The sequence below is a fragment of the Eretmochelys imbricata genome, chromosome 5, assembly GCF_965152235.1.
Source record: "Eretmochelys imbricata isolate rEreImb1 chromosome 5, rEreImb1.hap1, whole genome shotgun sequence".
NCBI lineage: Eukaryota > Metazoa > Chordata > Testudines > Cheloniidae > Eretmochelys > Eretmochelys imbricata.
Window position 1 is genome coordinate 99,500,788 of NC_135576.1, and position 17,721 is coordinate 99,518,508.

Sequence of the window (17,721 nt, forward strand, 5' to 3'; positions counted from 1 at the left end):
TGTTGAACAGAACAAATCCAACAAACATTACCTAGTTCTTTTATGAAATTATATTTTCTACACCAGGATTTAAAGATACATATTTCTGTGTTTAAGTGACATCAGGTGATGCCGCCTGTTATTTCTAGTACCAAAAGATTCCCAAATAAAACTACTAGAATTAAAGATTTTTTTTATTTTATTTTTTAATTTTAACATTGTTGCAGTTAATAAATGTGTTAGACATTTAATTTGATGTTGGTTTACTCAACTTTATCCCAAAAGGAAACTCTGCGGGGCAATCAGATTCCCGGATGGCTTACCAACATGAATTGATTAAAACTAACTAAATAAAACTTCAGACAGTCAGTTGAGCCCTTGAGTCTGTTAATTAGAAAAATGTATATTTTCAAACTGCACTTGCATGGATAAACTTGTTGTTTTCTGAACCACACAATCGGTCTGTCTCTGTACCTGTCAGAATGCAGCCAGTCAAGCTGTTGTGTACTGCACTGACAGCAATCAGATAAAATTATCAAAATCAACATGTATCATGGGTTTAATAAAAATAGTCATTGTAATAGACAGGATGATCTCAGGGCAGCCTCTCCTGCTTTGACAATAAATGTTTCCCAACACTTAATTTTCCTTAAATGTGTTTAGCAGCAGGAGGCCATTATTCAGTGACAACTTTGTCCTCTGTTGGCTTTATCTCTCAGAAGAAGAAAGCAAGTATTTCAATGTTGCCCTGATATCCTTATATCATGCCCTGATTAACCTTTTTTCTGCCACCAAGAGCTGTTTTTATAACAAGCCCAGTGTAATAAATTGTAAAATACTACTACTCAGAAAATCTATGTAGTAAGAAATGGAAAAGATTTACTGGGTCATTTAGTCCATCTTCTTGCCACTTAGGTGCAATTGCCTGACTGAGAGCTTGGTTTACATTTTTATATACATATAATACCGGGTAAATTGTTCAGCATAAAAAAGGATAATAAATTTCCTATGTACTGTAAGTGAATATTCAAAAGTACTTGCACCTCATATGAGATATTGGGCTTGATCCTGAGCTCTCACTGATTTTCCACTGGTATAATTATATTGAGAAATCAGTGGAGTGAATGCTGATCTATTTCATTGTGGAATTAGGGTTAGGCATATCAACATCTTGCAATCCTTGGTTTCTCTAAAATTCTTGTCACAAACATATGTAATAGCAGGTTTCAGAGTAACAGCCATGTTAATCTGTATTCGCAAAAAGAAAAGGCGTACTTGTGGCACCTTAGAGACTAACAAATTTATTTGAGCATAAGCTTTCGTGAGCCAGAGCTCACTTCATTGGATGCATTCAGTGGAAAATACAGTGGGGAGATTTATATACACAGAGAACATGAAACAATGGGGATTACCATACACACTGTAACGAGAGTGATCACCTAAGGTGAGCTATTACCAGCAGGAGAGCTGGTTCCCCCCTTCCCCCTCCCCCGCTGGTAATAGCTCACCTTAAGTGATCACTCGTTACAGTGTGTATGGTAACACTCATTGTTTCATGTTCTCTGTGTATATAAATCTCCCCACTGTATTTTCCACTGAATGCATCCAATGAAGTGAGCAGTAGCTCACAAAAGCTTATGCTCAAATAAATTTGTTAGTCTCTAAGGTGCCACAAGTACGCCTTTTCTTTTTGCGAATACAGATTAACATGGCTGTTACTCTGAAACCTGCTATTAACATGGCTGTTACTCTGAAACCTGCTATTACATATAACAGCCATGTTAATCTGTATTAGCCTCTCACAGTTTATATGGTAACTTCCAACTTATCTCTGTGTGTGTGTGTGTGTGTGTGTGTATATATATATATATGTTCCATTCTATGCATCCAGTGAAATGAGCTGTAGCTCACAAAAGCTTATGCTCTAATAAATTTGTTAGCCTCTAAGGTGCCACAAGGACTCCTGTTCTTTTTGATAATATTGCAAGTCCTTTTAAATATTCCCAGATTATTATTTTTAATTTGGAATTCCAAGTACTTAAAAATTTGATTTATTAGGCACTATTCCTGTTATTCCTATATAGATCAGAGCACCTCTTGGCACTCAGAAATGTGCTGTCTAGTACCAGACTCCAGCTAGAACTGCTTAATATATGAAAATGATAATAATATAGATTACACTTCAGGATAATAACTCCTTAATAATTGCTGATATTTAAAATTTTTCCTAATAAGCTGTCAGTTGTCCTTTGCTAATTAACTGTCACTATGTTTGGGGGTTTTATTGTTTTTTGTTGTTTTTGCATGGAACGATTTTTAATGCATATTTGAGCATGCTTTGTTCTGTTTGAAATCCTGTTTGTCTTAATTACAGTCCAGAAAAAGTTTGGCTTCATTCCCAACCTATGTTGAAGGTAAGCAGTGAAAAATATAATTTTGAATGTATAACACTGTCCATATTATAATAGAATTCTTTTGTACAAGTAAAAATGCAAGAAGTCTGTGAACTGTGAAGGTAAATGTTAACTAGGGCTGGGTGAACTTGTTTAGATCAAATATGAACCAATCCAGAATTTGAACCAAACCCCAGAACTATTTTTTTGGAAGTTAGAAAAGCGTAATTATCTTTTATTTTGTAATGTTTCATTAGTGGTCCCAGCCCAGTTCCTAAGGGATGGGTGACAACATCACATAAGGCACCACTGGAATTTTCAGTAATCCATAGCACCTTTCTTGGAATTCACAACACACTGGATGTGCATTGAGGCTGAACTACCCTCTGATGACGAAGGATGGAGGTCAGACTAGATGATCATAATGGTCCCTTTTGGCTTTAAAATAAAGTAAAAACATCAATGGTCTCTCCAGGGTTGAGCTTTATTGGCAGGGCTGTGGTGGTGGTGGTGGGGAATGTCCATTGCCCATGCTGTACCTGTCCAGTGGATAAATAATTTTTTTTAAATTATATATATGAGGTTCACCCATCACTAGAATTAACATAAGCACATTCATACTTGTATGTTCTGTGTGTACACATAAATATTCAGCTGCATGCCATTAAATATAAATAATATAAAGGTAATGATAGCATGGAACAAGCAGGGAAATTCTAAGTTAATTTTGCTACTTTGTCCTTAAAACTCTTGCAGTTGGCCTTTTGATTTATATAAAGATGAGAGTTGAAGCCAACCTCAGATTTCTGTCTTGGGATTCCTTGGATTGTTTTCCAATATGTTGTATTTGGAAGGCTGTACAATAGAAATACATTTTACAGAATTTCAGAAAGCTGATTCAGTCTTTGAGGTAGATACTGTAAGTCCTCAGCGTGGGTTTTTTCCATATTCATAAGAAAAATAAAATGTCACTACTTTAAATTTTATGACAATAAAATGTTGATAATTATACAAAAATGAATTCTCGCAGAAGTAAATGCTATGTATATTTTAATTAAATTTGAAACCAGATTTTTCTTTCTTGCATACCGATAAGCAGTGTGTTACATGAAGCTACCTTCGAGATCAAAGAGATTAAAGAGAAAAATCCAGTTCCTAGTAGATGAAATGTCCAAGGGGAGAATATTCCTTCAATTTTAAAGTGATCAGTCTGAAAAACCATAGATCATGTAGATATTATAAGGACTCTTCCTGCAAGGGACTGAGTGCCTCCTGATTAGCATCATAAGCTTGCACTGACACCAATGGGAGTTGAGGTTTCATGGCAACTTGCAGGACCAAGTCAATAGTATGTATTAGCCCAAGCATAAATCCCTGACTTGGCACATCTAGATTCAGAGCCTATAGCAAAGAGAGTTTCTTTATCTAAATCAAAATTATCCCTCCTGAAGAGATCAATCCCCCCATATGACTTTTGTGAGTAGGTCTGGCATAAAACTATATACTTTTCAATGTGATGTCACCGATTTTAACTCCACTCTGGGGGAAAAAATCATACCTATAAAATGCTCTGAGGAGATTCCATTGCTCATCATTCCAATTATGGTCCGTGCTTGAATAATAGAGGTGCTGTTGGTTGATACTGAGTTTATGTTCCTATTGTTCTTTTTATTTTAGACTCTAGCTAAAGATATGATAAGATATGATTATCTTAGTCAAAAACATAAGGATGTTGGATGTAGAGAGAGAGAGAGAAATGAAAACGCTTTGTATTTTTGTAGGAATGAAAATACATTGTTTATTTTGCTCTAGTTAACCTTGCCTCATGGAGCAAACTATTGTGGGAGGCAGGTTGGATGAGCAATTGTGATTTCTACTGTAGAGATGTTGAAAGTACTTTGCTCAGTGTTTTTGTTTGCCTTGATTGAACGTTTTGGTTGTCCTGCCTTCATGCTAACTCTTAAGTAGCTCAGAGCAGCGTTTATAGCCATCAGATGCAGGCTAAGTAGTGCAAGTGCTGTTTCTCTCCATGGTAAAACATAATTTTGCTCAGCAATTGGTTTTCTGTGTTATAGTTCCTGGACCCTGTGATCCTGAAGACTTAATTGATGGAATTATTTTTGCTGCCAATTACCTTGGCTCCACTCAACTCCTTTCTGACAAAACTCCCTCCAAGAATGTGCGAATGATGCAGGCTCAGGAAGCTGTTAGCAGAATCAAGGTGAGGAATGTATCTTGCTGTTCATGTGATTTGGTGTTTTCAGACTGCAGATGCAGGTGTTGCATGCTTACCTAGGTATTCCTCCCTTATTGTTACATATTGTTTCAAAGGTTAGGTGCCAGTTTATCCTTTCTTCTGAAAGAGATTCATCTGATCTGTTTAGTCTGGTCTTGGGACTTGAGCAGGAAGGAGGATTCACTGGATAATTTGGTTCAGTACGCCTTTCATAGTCTAGTCATCAAAGCTTATGGTGATCTAAATGGTGGTGTAAGTTATATCATAGATGTAAGATGTGAGAAAATAGGTTTAGCTGGAAATTTTATACTGTGTATGCTGCTTTTGCCTATGCTCTAATTTGGCATTCGGTGAAAGTTATGCTACTTTAACAGTCATACCCGTTTTCAGACCACTTCACGCGTAGGCAATCACAGCAGCCAGAATGCTGTAAGAAATAGTTCATGCAACCTCGGACATTAAACCTTGGACATTCAGAACCTATGGTAAAAGAATAAATATTGGCCAGGTCACCAGGCTTATTCTCTAATTTGAAACTGAAGATGCCATAAATTCTTTAATTTCCACTTGGCCACCTGAGATGGACAGTTGATTGTCTCATTCTAAGGAAGGTAGTTCTGAAAGTGCAGGACCCTTCTAGTACTAGTCTGCATTGTCAGCACTGGGTATAATCTTAAGTCTCACGTGTGTGGGTGTGTATGTGTATTGTGCCGTGCTTTGTTTCTTAAATACTTTTCTAAAAGGATGCTGTAGTTTTGAGAGACACTTTTTCCACTGCTGCATAATGGTATTTCATATTGCTTACAATAATTCAGTTACCAAATATCTGATCAGAAAATATATTTTCATCAGTTCAATATCAAAACGTTCACAGGTCGCTGGTATCCAAAATAATGAACACCCAATACAGGATGTGTTTGATAACATTGTAAATGGTGCTGGTAGTGCAACTTGTTATTAAGGTTGCCCAACACTTCCCACAATAAGACTCTGTTTTTAGTTGCTTCTAATTTTGCCAAGATTTACTCACCAGCAGGAGAGTGGGGTGGGAGGAGGTATTTTTTCATGCTTTGTGTGTATATAAAAAGATCTTCTACACTTTCCACAGTATGCATCCGATGAAGTGAGCTGTAGCTCACGAAAGCTTATGCTCAAATAAATTGGTTAGTCTCTAAGGTGCCACAAGTACTCCTTTTCTTTTCACTTGGGCTGAAATTCTGCCTCAAGCTGAATTTTTTTCTGGAAAACTTCAGCCAAAACTGTTTGATCATTTCTGAGAATGAAGCTAGGGAAAAATATGTTGTTGTGGTCATGTTAAAAAATTCTGGTGACTTCTCTTTGAGAAGCTCTAGTGTCCCTGCTCATGCTTTAGAGTAGGGACTTGAAATTTGGCAGAACAGTGGCCTTTCTGTTCAGTATGAGCCTTTTGCCATCTCTATGAAAGTCCTCCCAAATAGGGCCAAGTTATAAGCCTTTGAAAAATCACAGTTCACACATGCTCAGTAGAAGCTTTGATTTTAACAGCTACAATTTCAGAAGATTTTGTCCTAATTGAGCATGCTTCACCTTCTCACAGTTCCTGTTGCTGATGAGACTACACTGAGCAATGGAGCATGCCCAAGCCTGGCATGGGCAGGGGATCTGCGGTATGCTTTTCCACCAATCCCTCTTATCAGCAAAGTCCTGTCAAAAGATCAAGAGGGACAAGGCTCGTGTCATCGTGGTCGCCCTGGCGTGGCCTCGCCAACACTGGCATGGGACGCTTATGGACCTAGCCATAGCCACCCCGAGGCTACTGCCCAAATACCTGGATCCCCTGTCTCAGGACCACAGTTGGCTCCTGCACCCGAACCTCACCCTGCTTCACCTCATGGCTTGGCTGCTGCATGGCTAACCCAGAGAAGCAAGCCTGCTCCAGTCAGGTGCTGCAGATTCTCTTGGAAAGTAGGAAGCCCTCAACTAGAGCGACATACCAGGTTAAATGGAAGTGGTTCTCCTGTTAGGCGGTGGAGTGGGGTATCTGTCCAACCCAGTCATCTCTCCAATCCATCCTGGATTACCTGCTCCAGTTGAATAATCAGGGCCTCACTTTCTCCTCCATCAAGCTTCACATGGCAGCATTCCACCGACATGTTCAAGGTTGGTCAGTGTTTTCACATGACATGATGGTCAGGTTCCTGAAGGGCCTGGAAAGGTTCTTCCCGCCGATCAGAGACCTGGTTGCCCAATGGGATTGCAACCTGGTCCTCTCAAGGCTCACCCCTTTGAACCTTTGGCCTCATGCTCCCTCTCTGTGGAAGGTGGCTTTTCTGGTGGTCATTACCTCAGCGAGGGTCTCCAAACTGTGGGCCCTCACGTTGGAGTCACCATATACTGTTTTTACAAAAGCAAGGTTCAACTGTGGCCCTATCCAGCCTTTCTGCCCAAGGTGGTGTCCTCCTTCCACATCAACCAGGATGATATCCTCCCAGTGTTCTGTCTTAATCCACAGTCTCTTGCCAGGAGAGGCGGCTACCCGTGTTGGATGTTCGACGTGTGCTGGCTTTCTATCTGGAGCACACCAAACCTTTCCACAGATCGACTCAGCTCTTCGTAGCAGTAGTGGAAAGAATGAAAGGCCTTCCTGTATCCTCTCAGAGGATCTTAAACTGGATCACTTCTTGCATATGTACCTGCTATGAGCTGGCTCAGGCCCAACCGCTGTCGATTGTGAAAGCCCACTCTACCAGAGCGCAAGCATCCTCGGCAGCCTTCCTAGCCCATGTCTCTATCCAGGACATCTGCAGGGCAGCAACGTGGTCTTCGGTGCACATGTTTACCATTCATTATGCCATCACCCCGTAGGCCAGAGACGATGCTGGGTTCAGCAGGGCTGTGTTGCAGTCTACATGTCCGTGAACTCCTACCCACCTGTGGTGGTACTGATTGGGAGTCCCCTAGAATGGAATGGACGTGAGCAAGCACTCAAAGAAGAAAAGACAGTTTCCTTTTTCTCATAACTGGTGTTCTTTGAGATGTGTTGCTCATGTCCATTCCATAATCCGCCCTCCTTCCCCACTGTTGGAGTTCCCAGCAAGAAGAACCTGAGGGTGGGGGGAGCCAGCAGTGCCCCTTATACCGTGGCATATGCATGCCACTTCAGAGGGCACCAGAGCCAGTCCGCTACAGATACCACTGAGGGAAAAACTTCTGGCACCGGTGCACGTGGCAAGCTTACACACCTAGAATGGAATGGATATGAGCAACACATCTCAAAGAACACCAGTTACGAGAAAAAGGTAACTGTCGTTTCCTGAGTCTTGCTGTTCCTCTGCTGTGAGCAAATCTCTGTGAAGCCCGCTGAAAAAGTGTGTTTCTAATCCCCCTCTAGCACTAGTCTACACAGAGGATGACAAATTGCTGCTGTTATCTGTTACTCCATGTGCAAAAGTGGCAGAGGTCTGTGTGGTGGATCAAAAGGTTCAACCTTGCATGATGGAATTTCCCTCTCTTTTTTTTTTTCTTTTCAGTTTTGCTTTTTTATAAACCTAGGACATTACGCACACAAACTATGTTAAAAGAACATTATTAAGGTTGCAAAAGTAAGCACTCAAAAGTTAGGAATTGCCAGAAATAAGATTATCTGTGCAACCTTTATTTGCCACCCTTTTGTGTACACATTATGATTCAGTCTTTATTTATATGATCACATATTACTTTTTCCACAGGACCCCTGCCTCATCCCGTGTTCAGTTTGAATGGTATGTACTTAATGAGCAGCTATTCAATATTTTGTTTTTTCCTTGTTGTTCAGTATATGGCCCTAGGCCTTATTTACTGCATACTATTCAAATTTTTCTCTGAAGACAGAATTAATTTCCTTATAGATTTTTCCATGGCACTGATCCATACAGTATCTTAGTGCTTCACAAACATTATTTAATTCAAAACACCTCTGTGAGATGAAGGGGAGGTATTATTCCCATTTTACAGATGGGGACGTGAAGCACAGAGTGATTAAGGTCATAAGTATTCACTAATTGTGGATGTCCAATTTAAGATGCCTTAGGATCTGATTTTTCAGAATACTTTGTCGTTGCAGAAACTTTCATTCAGAGCATCATTCTTATTCCTTCCCACCCTGGGAAACATTATATTTTTACTGCAATTTATGAATGGAAGTGTCACTCCTTGTTCAACAGTGATGTGTCTGGGTTGCTGGTATGGTCCTTTTTCTCCTCTAACCTTCCTCTCAGGACACTTGCCCGCAAATACTGGACAATCTTGGCTGCTTTTCTTAACTGTATTGAGGACCTTGCAGATCTCTTCAAAATCCACAATCTAGCTCCCCAATCTCCTCTCTGATCCTGCTCCCCTTTTCCCAGGAGCCAGCCAGCCACCCTTCAAATTCAAAACCCTCCAGAGTTCCAAACAAGAAGTCTGGATGGAGCTTCTGTTCAGGAGTTCATGCCTCTGTGTCTCTCTGTTCAGCCAATGGCTTATCTTATTTTTGGCCTTTGTCCCATGCTTAACCATACTTATTCTATACCAGCATCTCATTGTACAGTTTCAAAGTTAACATAGTTCCTTCTCCACAGGATGTTTTTTTTATTCCCTAGTTCTTAAGTTCTGTATTATAACTAATTTATGAAATGTAAAAATATTACATTTATTAGTGGTTGTCATTTTTAAATAAATAGTTCTGTAGATATATTTGTTTCCTGGTGTTCTTATTCATAATTAAAATACAATATTAACTATGGCTAAATTCTGCCCAATACCCCATACAACCCACTTGGTACTGAGGTACCTATTTGGCTTGCCCATGGTGAACACCAGGCCCGGTATTTGTATGCCAGCAAGTAAATAGGCACACAGTTACTCACTTTGGTGACATTTGCTCCAGTGTAGAGGCCCACATAAAGGCTCTCATTCCATCTAAGACTCACTTAAGACTTTAACATGGGACCGTGGGAACTTTGACAAGCTTTGAAGGGAATTTCAGAAACTATTGGCTGCTTGTACAGAGGACTGACCCGCAGGGAACATATTACACCAGCGCCCGTATGGCTACTCTGGCTCCCTTTTTATTTTTAGGTGAAATTTAAAGTGGTGATGTTAATCTATATAAAGCCCTAAGTAGTTTTGGGTCTGAGATTCCTTAGAAATATTTTATCTTCCCTGGCTCTTGCCATGAAATCCTGGCTCGTTTGTAGATTCTCTGTGACAGATGACCCACCTGAATCTCTGCTGCCCATTTCTTTTGTGGTCATGGAAGGATTTGGCCCAAAATTTTGAAGCGTCATTTAGAAACTGTTGTTAGTGTGTGTCCTGCTCCTTGTTCCTTTTATAGCACTGACAGGTTTAGTGCAGTAAAGTGTTATGTGCACACACCGATACCAGACAGACAAAACAGCTTTTTAAAGATTTGATTAAAGTAGAAAGGCAAATGCATTTTGAACATCCTGTAGTTAACCTACATCCAGAATCTCCTGATGTCTTTTCCTGTTAAAAAGTGTAACAAAAATTGTGAATTGATAGGCTATTTTTTTAAAAACTCAAGTGCCTGAAGCTAGGAACATAAATAAACAGCCTGATTTTTCAAAGGTGCTGAGCTCATGGAGCTCCCATTGAAGTCAGTGCCTTGCTTCAGGATCCCAGGTCTGAAAATGTTCTTTTTTGTTTAATGACCATTGATAAAGTTTTCCTGTAGTAGAGAGAGATGGCTTTTGACCACACATTTTCTCAGCTTGTCCTTAGATAGATTTTGCAGATCTCAGACACACTTCTGCTTTGCTCATGTACCTTTCTTGTTATATATAGAAATAATTTCCCCCCAGGCTTTTTCCCTGCTAAGTTCAGTCAGGTTATACCATAGCATTGCTTTAAAGATATTCATCTTAACATTGGTGACCTGGTGAGGTTGTTCCTATTTTACACTTAAAGGCACTTTTCCATTTACTCTTGTCCAGCAATGGTCCATCATCTTATGATTACACAGAAGGAAATATGGATTCATAGAGTATCTTTAATAATACAGAAAACCTCTGTCTAGATATAAAGAACAGGAATTACACTGAAGTCATCCATTTGAACATCTGGTTGACTAGGGGAGATTTTTAGAACAAAAATTATTTTAAAAGTATATTTAGTATTAATGAAAGGTAATGGGGAGACAACTCTGGAGAACAAAGTCTATTTATTCATAGTACAAAGGCAACATGAGGGGCTCTGATACAAGTGGTGAGCACAGCATAGATGCTTGAGTAGGTAGATGGAATGTGAGCTGGTACAGTGAAAACCTCCCCTTGTTATCCTGACCTGGGAGAACCACTTCTAGTGATGATAGGTCAGTTCAGTCCCTGTGGGGAAAATTCATCTTCATGTACCAGGCCTATGCACAACTTAAGCCCTCAAAATAGAGCTTGGATGGAACTTAAGTGATACCCAGACCTTTGTAAAAAAGATAAATGGACAAAAATCTGACATCAAGAATCATAACATTCAAAAACCAGTAGGAGAACACTTCAACCTCTCTGGCCACTCAGTAAAAGACTTAAGGGTGGCAATTCTGCAGCAGAAAAGCTTCAGAAACAGACTCCAACGAGAAACTGCTGAGGTTGAATTAATATGCAAACTAGATACCATTAACTTGGGTTTGAATAGAGACTGGGAGTGGCTGGGTCATTACACATATTGAATCTATTTCCACACGTTAAGTATCCTCAAACCTTCTTGTCAACTGTCTAAATGAGCCATCTTGATTATCACTACAAAAGTGTTTTTTTTTTCTCCTGCTAATAATAGCTCATCTTAATTAATTAGCCTCTTACAGTTTGTATGGCAAATTCCACCTTCTCTGTATATGTGTGTGTGTGTGTATATAAGATATATATAATCTTCTTACTATATGTTCCATTCAATGCATCCAATGAAGTGGGCTGTAGCCCACGAAAGCTTATGCTCTAATAAATTCGTTAGTCTCTAAGGTGCCACAAGTACTCCTGGGTTTTTTTTTTTTGTGGATACAGACTAAGACGGCTGCTACTCTTAAACCAGACCTTGTGTGGGCCCTCTGCACAAGGATGAATTTCACTCTGTTCATTAGTTTGCACATCACTTTGAGACTAAGATGCATTATATAAATGCTAAGAATTATTATTAATTCTTTGCTGAGACTGCCACAAAGGTAGTTTCAGCAAGATGGTGGTTTTTGTGATGCAGACAGCTGTCCACTGAACTGGGTGAGACCATCAAGTAATAATTTTGTTGACCTCTGAATCTAAAGGTCCAGTTATGCAAAACCTTACTAGTAGTCAATGAGAGCTATTCACAGAACTAAAACTACAGCAGGTGGTGTATTCAGGATTTGGCCTTTGTTAGCCAAGACTTTCGTTCATTACCAGAATGAGATAGAATTGACTGTGCGACCTAAGAGTTGAAAGGTTCTGTTAGTCCCTTTACTAATCTCCGGAGCTAGCCATCCTCCCAACCTAAGCAGATTTTAATTGTTGTTAACATCTGGACTAAGAGGATGAATCTCACAGCCTGGAGAAAAAACAGTGATTAATTTAGATTTCACCAGCAGATTTGATCTGTGTAGGAGGCCTGCACTTTTTTGAATACCAGTTGACCCCATTACTGAAAGGCATTGACACAATCCATATTTGAGGATTGTTTAAAAGCCTACCCATTATTATTATTTAAGTGCCATCAGTGTGCTTACAAGACATAAGAAGATGCAGTCTCTGGCACAAATAATTAACAATCTGCAATAGATACAGTGTTTATTAAAATGTGTACAGATATTGGTAGTCAATATAGCAGCAAAATGTCTCTTTCTTTTAAAAATAATGGTAATTAATTTTTTTTTAATTGTAAACAAATCATAAATAGACCAAATACATCTCAATCAAATGAAATACTTAGGACTTGTCTGTCTTCAGTGTATTTATTAAAGAATATTAAGTATAGACTAAGGTTGTCTTATATTTTACTCATAATGGTGTGAAAAGAACCGCTTGACTAATGTAGCTAGAATTATTTGTATAGTATGACTGAGCTTGTCTGATACTGTTTCTTGCATAAAAGGCATATTGGTGTTAGTTTTCATGGACTTTTTCCCTTTATTTAACAGCTACAGATTCCAGCCCCTTTCATGTTCACCTTCTCTGGAGTGTTAATCATTTCTTAAACATGAATGTGTATTCTAAGCCATTACATTAGGGTTTTGTTAAATGTTTGAAAATAGTATTCCAAGAAGGTCAAATAAGACAGCGGTCCTGATGCTGCTTCCATTAAGTCAAGAACAGAATCACAAATTGCATAAGAGGTTGCTCTGGCTCACCTTTCACGTACCATATCTGCATTACCTAGTTCTGACTCAAGCAGTTTTTTTTTCATTTCCCTTTGTGACAGGCATACTGCTTTTGTGAGACCTAGTGCCCTGCAGTATTGAAAAATTTTGACTGCAAAGAAGCTATGTTTTTGAACACAGTTAGAAAAATATGCCAACTTGAGGCATTATTTTAAGGTTTTTTCTATTTATGCAGCCGTTACTATTTCAGAGTAGTTTTATTTTCTCTGAATGCCAGTGACAATACTTTAGTGTAAAGATTTCAGCATGATCCTGTTCACATTGCCACTAGCAGTAGTTTACATTTACCAGACTTGAATATGTTTTATAATCGGTAAAGGGTTACTGCAAGTGATGCTGAAATGTTTGATTTTGTTTGTAACTAAAGAGCAACATTTCAGTATCAGCTGCTACTTTCAGATTGGTTTAAAGCACAACCTGCAGAGTTAATGTGTGAGCACCAGTGACAAATGTTCAGTGCATCTGTGATTCCAAGTTCCTGTTCTGTGGGCCTAATAGCTATTAGTAATGTATTTATAGATAAAGCCTGGCATAATAGACCACACAGCACACACATTAAGTTAATTACATGTTACTACTGGAACTAAAATGGAAGTCTGCCAGCAAGGTGAGTATCATACTTGTCCAATAAGCAAGTCCACAAGATAAGTCACCAGAGTCTGTGGATTTTTTTTTTAAACTACATCCGGAGTTATTTGCAGAAGATTTATAAGTGCTTGATAATGGAGTGACAAGAATTATGATTATCGCTGTCTCTCATTGGTAGCCGATAGAATCTCTTTTGATATTGAACACTTACATAGTAATTCAGTAAAAAGCTCCACGACAGCAGCCCATTTACAGGTGGATCATCTGGAGAGTACGCACCCCTACCCAGGGAAGATGTTTGGGTATATGCGAGAGGCATGGAAAATGTCCTTGTGCAATTGGCATGGGGAATTGTGGTCCCCAAATGCCTGAGTCTAATCTTAGTAAGCACATGGGTGTGTATGCATTGGGACAGATTGGTTGTTTAATTAAATATTTTTGTCATTTTGGGTTTTTTAGGATCATTTAACATTTTTGACATTTTTTCCCTTTATAAGTCTGTGCTTACATGCAAAATTGTTAAGTAACCTGAATCTAAGACCTTAAGATCTGAGAGAGTTTGAATATTAAGGCTCTGATTCTTCTCTCACTTATACCAGTTCTGCACTTGTGTTACTCCAGTGATTTGAAAAGAGAGACGAGTGATTTGTACGAATGTAAATGAGAGCAGAATCTTGCCCTATGTTTTTAAACTGTCTTTTTTTTTTAAATTAAATAAAAGTAATCCTTATTCTTTCTCTCTCTTTTCTGGTGCAGGTTTACTTTTTAAAACCTATTGTGTTAAACGTGAAACTCTTTTTTTTAACCAGAACGAAAGAGAGAAATCCAACCAGAGACTAACCTAGACCAGTTACTAGACAAATCCTGGACATTAGTGTGTAGATCCCTGCTTGACTTGAGTCTCTGCAAATTCTTCTCTAACCATTCTCCTATCTCTGTTTATTCCATGCTAAGCAGATGGCCCAGAAATTAGCCAAAAGCAGGAAGAAGGTGCAGTACAACCTCCATCAGCTTGATGTTATGCCTGTTTATTTTTATTCTATTTTTTGCCTTTCTTACTTTTGATTTTGTGTTTTTATTTTCTGCATCCAGCAAGTTTTTGTTCAGGTTTATTTCAGAGTCACCACACAAGTTGACATTTCCCAAAGATCAGTTGCCTGGTTGGCCATTTTTTGTTGCTTATCATTAGCCATTTCATGTTAGAATGAGGGTAAATATTGGATTTATCAAATGTAAACAGACCGAACCCAGAAATACCTACCAACTAAACAGGAATGACATGGTAAAGGTTTTAATTCTATAAAATGGCATATTAAAAAGAAATGACTTATTTTATCCCTTTCTAAAGACTATTTTTGGTTAACTTACAAATGTGTCAAATTGCTGGATGCAAAAAAAAAAGTTTACATATGTACACTCACTTTATACATTGAGATTACTAAAATATGAGTCAATTTTGTTCATGGAGTTCTTAGGTGTCGTGGAACAAATCTGATGCATTTTAAAGTGCAAGCATTTGCTCTATATGTTTACAAATGTACATCTTCTGGAGTGGGTTAGTGCTTTAATATTCTGTTGTCTGACCATAAAGACCCTCTTACCAGAACTGCATTATAATTGCTTAATCTGCACCTGATGTGTACATTTTTTCTCACTAGCCTGAGCAGTCACTGTAATAATTAGAATCCTGTAGAAATCCTGCAGGCAAGAATTGCCCTTAGTCCTGTACATTGCTCATGCGAAAAGCCTTTTTTAATATGGCATTCATGTTAAAATGAAAATCATTTTGATTTCCATGGAATGATTATACAGTTCATGCTGCAGTGGGTTATAACTTCATTTGATCAGAAAGAGGGTAGGGAGTTTGAATGGAATTAACAGTTTTATAAATAATACTGAATCTAACACACTTTCATCCCTATATATAGTTTCCATATCTTTGTGTTTATCTTTAGCTTCTGCAATTTAATACTCTGTTTTGCATTGCTGTTCTGGTGACTGTGTCTTGATGCGCCCCTGTTTGTGATCTAACATCATTATTAAGGCTGTTCTCTGATGCATTTGCTGACTCTAATCCATTTTATTTGCAGGCCCCAGAAGGTGAATCTCAGCCCATGACTGAGGTGGACCTCTTTATCTCTACGCAGAGAATAAAAGTGTTGAATGCAGACACACAGGTATAGGCAAAGATGTGCCCTTGTCAGGGTTGGATCTTGTCAATATTGTAGTAGTGGTTCACTCTCTATTGAACTGTTATTGAAAGGTATCACAGTACAGCATTTCAGATAGTCTAGTGCCATTAATATGTCTGTTCTCAGTGTCTCTCAGATATTTTTCACTATAATGCTTAGACAGTTTGGCTGAGGTAGCTAATTCCAAGTCCTTAATCCTCCTTGTAGTGCATGTTCAAACCCTCTGATCTGGGTCTTTGTATTTGGAGTTCTTTTACCCAGTAAATATAATAGCCATTAATTTTTTCTTAATGGGAATTTCAGTTCATTTGGTGGAACTGACACCTGCCAGTTGTTCTTACATTGTTAGTATCTATTTACATGATGCCAAAAGCATGCTAAGCATTTGCTCAAAGCGAGCACTGATCTCAGGATTTCTCTTCCTCAGGAAACTATGATGGATCATCCTCTGAGGACCATTTCCTACATTGCTGATATAGGAAATATCGTTGTGCTGATGGCTCGGCGGCGAATGCCTCGATCTAATTCCCAGGACAATGTGGAGGCATCTCACCCCTCTCAGGATGGGAAGAGGCAATACAAAATGATTTGCCATGTCTTTGAATCTGAGGATGTAAGGAGCTATTTTATTTCGTTACTTTGTTATGCTTGAGAATATGATACCCATTTGTCAGGATAGGATTGAAGTCTGTGGTTGATGGTCCTGTTTGATTTTTAGTTACATAAAAAGAATTCATCTAAAAAGAGGCACTTTTCTGCCTTTTGCATATTGGGTCCTTTTTGGTTGGTTGTCATTATTAAATAAGAAACTGCATTTAGAAACACAGATTTTCATTTTATGTGTTTTAGTTTTGTTCTTAATGTAATACCTTTAACAGACATTGTAGGGCAAATATTGGCTGCTGTCACAGCTAGTTTCACCAGCTGAGGATCTGCCCCTGAGAGTCAGCATCCGTCACAGTAACTTGTTTCCGGGGGGACTTGCACCCATGAACATTGCTGCTAGGATCATAAATGCATGTCATAAGGATTATGCAGCTAGGCCTTTCTTGTCCTTGAGGATGCTTCAGTTGGAAGGATACGCTGAAAGCATTTTAGGAAACCCAGTCAGTGATGTAATATATGTATACTTCTGAAGTGGCCTGCATGCAGATACCTCCAAGCAGACACCTGTAGTGGCAGGGTATATACCTTGTCCGTACTTATTCAATTTATGAAAATCTCAGTTGAACTTGTAGATTCAGGACCAGAGTCAACATTGTGCTTTACGCTGCTTTGAAAGATGCAAAGCATCTGTAAACCCATTTTAAGTTAGCCAATTAAACTGGGTTCATGACACTGTGAGGACTGTAGAAGGCAGGTTCTGTGGTCCACCACTAGGTGGCATACTAAGTTGTCTCTGTTATCTACCATTGCGTCCTCGCTGTTCTAGGCCCTAACATCTGGGGAAGATACATCAGTCCACACAATTCTCCAATTTTATGTAATTTTTTTAACTATGCTAAATAACTAAAGAAAAAATGTAAAATAAAATTAAACACATGGGCAAATCAAATTTAAAATAAAATTTATTAATATCAAATAATAAATTAATCTTGTTGTCATGTTAATACTGAATAAGATAATGTTTTTGTGAACTTTATCTAGGAATATGGGAAGTCAGCATATCTTGTTTAGCTGTCAGCCTGCAGAATAATAAGGTATTTTCAATTTCAGTGGCAACTGATAAACTTATTTCAGTCAGATGACTGCTACAGGGAGGGTCAGATCACTCCTACATTGAAATTAATGTTTAGACTACAGCTCTTCTGCTAGTAAACGTAGCCTGCCCAAATGATGAGTGGTTAGGTGATGATCTATTTATTTTCCCTGCCCCCTGAACATAGGTTTATAGAGACTTTCCAAAACAATTCAGAATAACACAGCTGGTTACATTTAGGTGAAAATAACACCTCCCAACCCATAAAATGTATGTGT

At 38.6% G+C, this 17,721-nt stretch overlaps 1 protein-coding gene across 1 annotated transcript in view; it reads left to right on the plus strand.

Annotated features, from left to right (window-relative positions):
- APBA1 (amyloid beta precursor protein binding family A member 1) overlaps positions 1-17,721 on the plus strand; it is a 49,614-nt gene that overhangs the window by 20,430 nt on the left and 11,463 nt on the right. Inside the window, exons 3-7 of the mRNA XM_077816411.1 lie at positions 2,354-2,393; positions 4,448-4,593; positions 14,510-14,542; positions 15,643-15,729; positions 16,172-16,357. Coding sequence (XP_077672537.1) covers positions 2,354-2,393; positions 4,448-4,593; positions 14,510-14,542; positions 15,643-15,729; positions 16,172-16,357 — 492 coding nt within the window. The remainder of the gene's footprint in view (positions 1-2,353; positions 2,394-4,447; positions 4,594-14,509; positions 14,543-15,642; positions 15,730-16,171; positions 16,358-17,721) is intronic.